Raw genomic sequence first — 2,815 nt, 5'->3', positions numbered from 1 at the left:
AGACGGTACCGAGAGTGTCCCGGGAAGGATAACGGCCATACATCTCGTCTAAAACGGCCACATTGTAAAAAGCAAAGAATTTGACGTTTGCGCAAACAGAAGTACAGAGTCTTAATTTTAGCCCACCTATACCCATTTATAAAATTCGCTTAAATTATAATACTGAACTCGCATAGCAGACAGACGGGTTACTTATCTTAAAATAAAATATGCTTTAATAAAATAACACAACGATTAAATCTAAAATATTATCTATTTATTTTATCATGCTACATAATTTTTAAAGTCTTCAAACCTAGCTTTGATAAAGGAGAAGAGAAAGGCGAAAGCATGGTCTGTTATTATCAACTATTAGTTCATCTCGAAGTTATTGTTGACGTGTCCATAGTCACGTGGGGTTTCTCTAACAGCTGTCTTCCTCCAAGGGTATTCCAACATGCTTGTAGACTTGATTAATTCTTCTGCATCATCAAACGTTTGCGGCATTTCTTTTGCTGCTGTCTCTGGCAAGCCTAGACACACAGCTGCTCCTAAAAACGCTATAGCACCGACAACAATTAGAGGGAGCCATTCCACCACGGTCTCCAAGTACACAATGAATGGCGATATGACAGTACCTACGTAACCACAAATATGTACCACAGATATACCGGAGCCTCGTACTGGCGTCGGCAATATTTCAGCTGCCCATTGCATAGCTGTATTACAAGCCATATTCGCACAAAACCTGGCTACTACAGCGCACAGTACCGATGGCAATCCGGCCCCAACGAAAGTTGTAATAATACTAAAAATACCACATATTAACAGTGTGACCAACGTCATCCATTTCCTTCCCGTCCAGTCGAGAACGAAGGATACTATTACTAGTGAAGGAAATTCCGTCATAGACACAATGGTAAATGATACAAAGAAGTCGAATTTTAGCTGGCCTACAGTTCTGACCAACGAATCGAAAACTATCATATCACTCATGTATAAGACACAAATACAAATGAACATTGTCCTTAATAAAGGCCTTCTCAACAACTCTAATATACTGCCCTTTTCTTCTTGTCGACAAGCGTCCTTCTTGAACTGCTCGATCATTCTGGGTGGTACCAATTTCTTGTTTATATGGCCAATTTTTACCACTTTCTGAACTGCGTCATCCACTCGTCCTTTAGTAAGTAACCAGCGCGGACTTTCCGGCATTAAGAGCGGCGCGAGTAAAGATAATCCCATGGGGATACTAGTAGCCAAGGTCAAAGTTTTCCAGTCTGCACAAGCTAGGGCAATCCAGGGTAATATACACAAACCAAAAGTAAAGAACAGTGCAAAAGGAATATTTGCACTTATAGCTCTATATTTTGGAGCAACGTACTCCAAGGCCAGGATGTAAGTCATCATCATGCAGTTGTCGTAGGACATCCCCATGAAAAAACGGCAGACCGCGAACTCAGTAAAATTGTGAACGAAAGCACTCGCGATACCAGCAATGCACCCAATAAAGTTACTGAACGCGGCCCCTGGGAGTCTTCCAAAGCGGTCTGCCACCCATCCGACCAGGAACCCTCCTATGATAGATCCAACAAAGAAGATTGACTGAGCTGAGGCCTGGTAACTGTCCTTATCACACACCCAGCCCATATCGCTTGATATCGTCGGGTATGGTATTTCTGTTTTGTTAAACTCCCATCCATGTTGGCAGCGTTGAGTTTCCCACGTTAAATCTGGTGCTAGTCCCGTCGCAAGAACCTCACTCCAGTTGGCGACGTAAGCAGAGCACTGAGAGTATCCAAATCTTGCGGCAGTGTCGTTTGGGATAGCGAGATTTCTTCTTTCAATCACGGTCAAATTTTCAAGTTCCGGAATCCAGCACCAATGGTTTGGTGCAACTTCTGTCATGAATAGTTGTGAGAAGTAGGAGAATGCTCCAAATATGTAGAAGGGGAATAACGATGCGAGGAGTAGGATCTGATAGAGGCCGAACTCTCCAGCGGACGATAGAAGTTGGTCATAGTCAACAATTTCTTTTGTATCCTCCTTGTTCTTTTGTAACCCATTTTCATTGTTGACTGGTCCACTTGGTTGCCCCGTGCCATCAAATTTTGAAAACATTTTGTGAGTAATATAAATATAAACTGGTTCAAACTCGCAACGCAATCATTTTATATAACATTGAAGGAGGAAAAGATAACATCTTTAATTGTGAGATTATTATGAAGTGAGCACGTTTATGTAAGCTGTAAGTAAATATTTCATGTTTACTTTCTAGGGTTCCGTTCACAGGCTTAACCGCATTTAGTAACCCTGCGGTCTCTTCTTCTATCGTGTGGGTTGTGAGGTGCAGTACCGACCTCATCAACCCTGGTATCAGGGTTACTATTGAGCAGCCAAAGGCCCCTGACATGGCTCATGTAACGACTACTTACTTACATCAGTAAGTAGTAACCGGGACCAACGCGAACGGCTTAACGTACCTTCCGAAGCAGCCTGCGGTATTCGTTTGCGTAACTGTAAACTGCAGAGTCGTCCATCAACTTAAAAGATTCTTAATGGGCTGGACAGAACCACAATCAATCAGAAGAAGATAATATTTGGTCCTTAGTACAATAGGTGCTCAGCCTACACCCACATTTGGTCCTCAATATTCTGAGGATGTAGGTTTGGGTTTGTATCACATACCTAGGAAAATAATCAGCTAAACACGTTCAATGTTTGTTGGTAATATCCCAGCCTTCACTCTTTCATCCCCTTTCCATCTTCGGACAACTAGAAGTATGCTGGAATGTTCACCCTTATGTTGTTAATATCCCACCAGCTCCAACTAAGA

The 2,815-nt window shown here is 42.3% G+C and overlaps 1 protein-coding gene across 1 annotated transcript; it reads right to left on the bottom strand.

The window, feature by feature from the left end:
• Positions 1-268: 268 nt before the first annotated feature.
• Positions 269-2,100, bottom strand: LOC126380099 (solute carrier family 22 member 13-like). The gene has a single exon (XM_050029325.1). The coding sequence runs from the start codon at positions 2,098-2,100 to the stop codon at positions 352-354; it is 1,749 nt and encodes a 582-aa protein (XP_049885282.1). The 3' UTR covers positions 269-351.
• Positions 2,101-2,815: the final 715 nt, after the last annotated feature.

The sequence above is a fragment of the Pectinophora gossypiella genome, chromosome Z, assembly GCF_024362695.1.
Source record: "Pectinophora gossypiella chromosome Z, ilPecGoss1.1, whole genome shotgun sequence".
In the NCBI taxonomy this organism is placed as follows: Eukaryota; Metazoa; Arthropoda; class Insecta; order Lepidoptera; family Gelechiidae; genus Pectinophora; species Pectinophora gossypiella.
The sequence above is the reverse complement of the archived record's forward strand: the minus strand, read 5'-3'. Positions and strand labels throughout refer to the sequence as shown.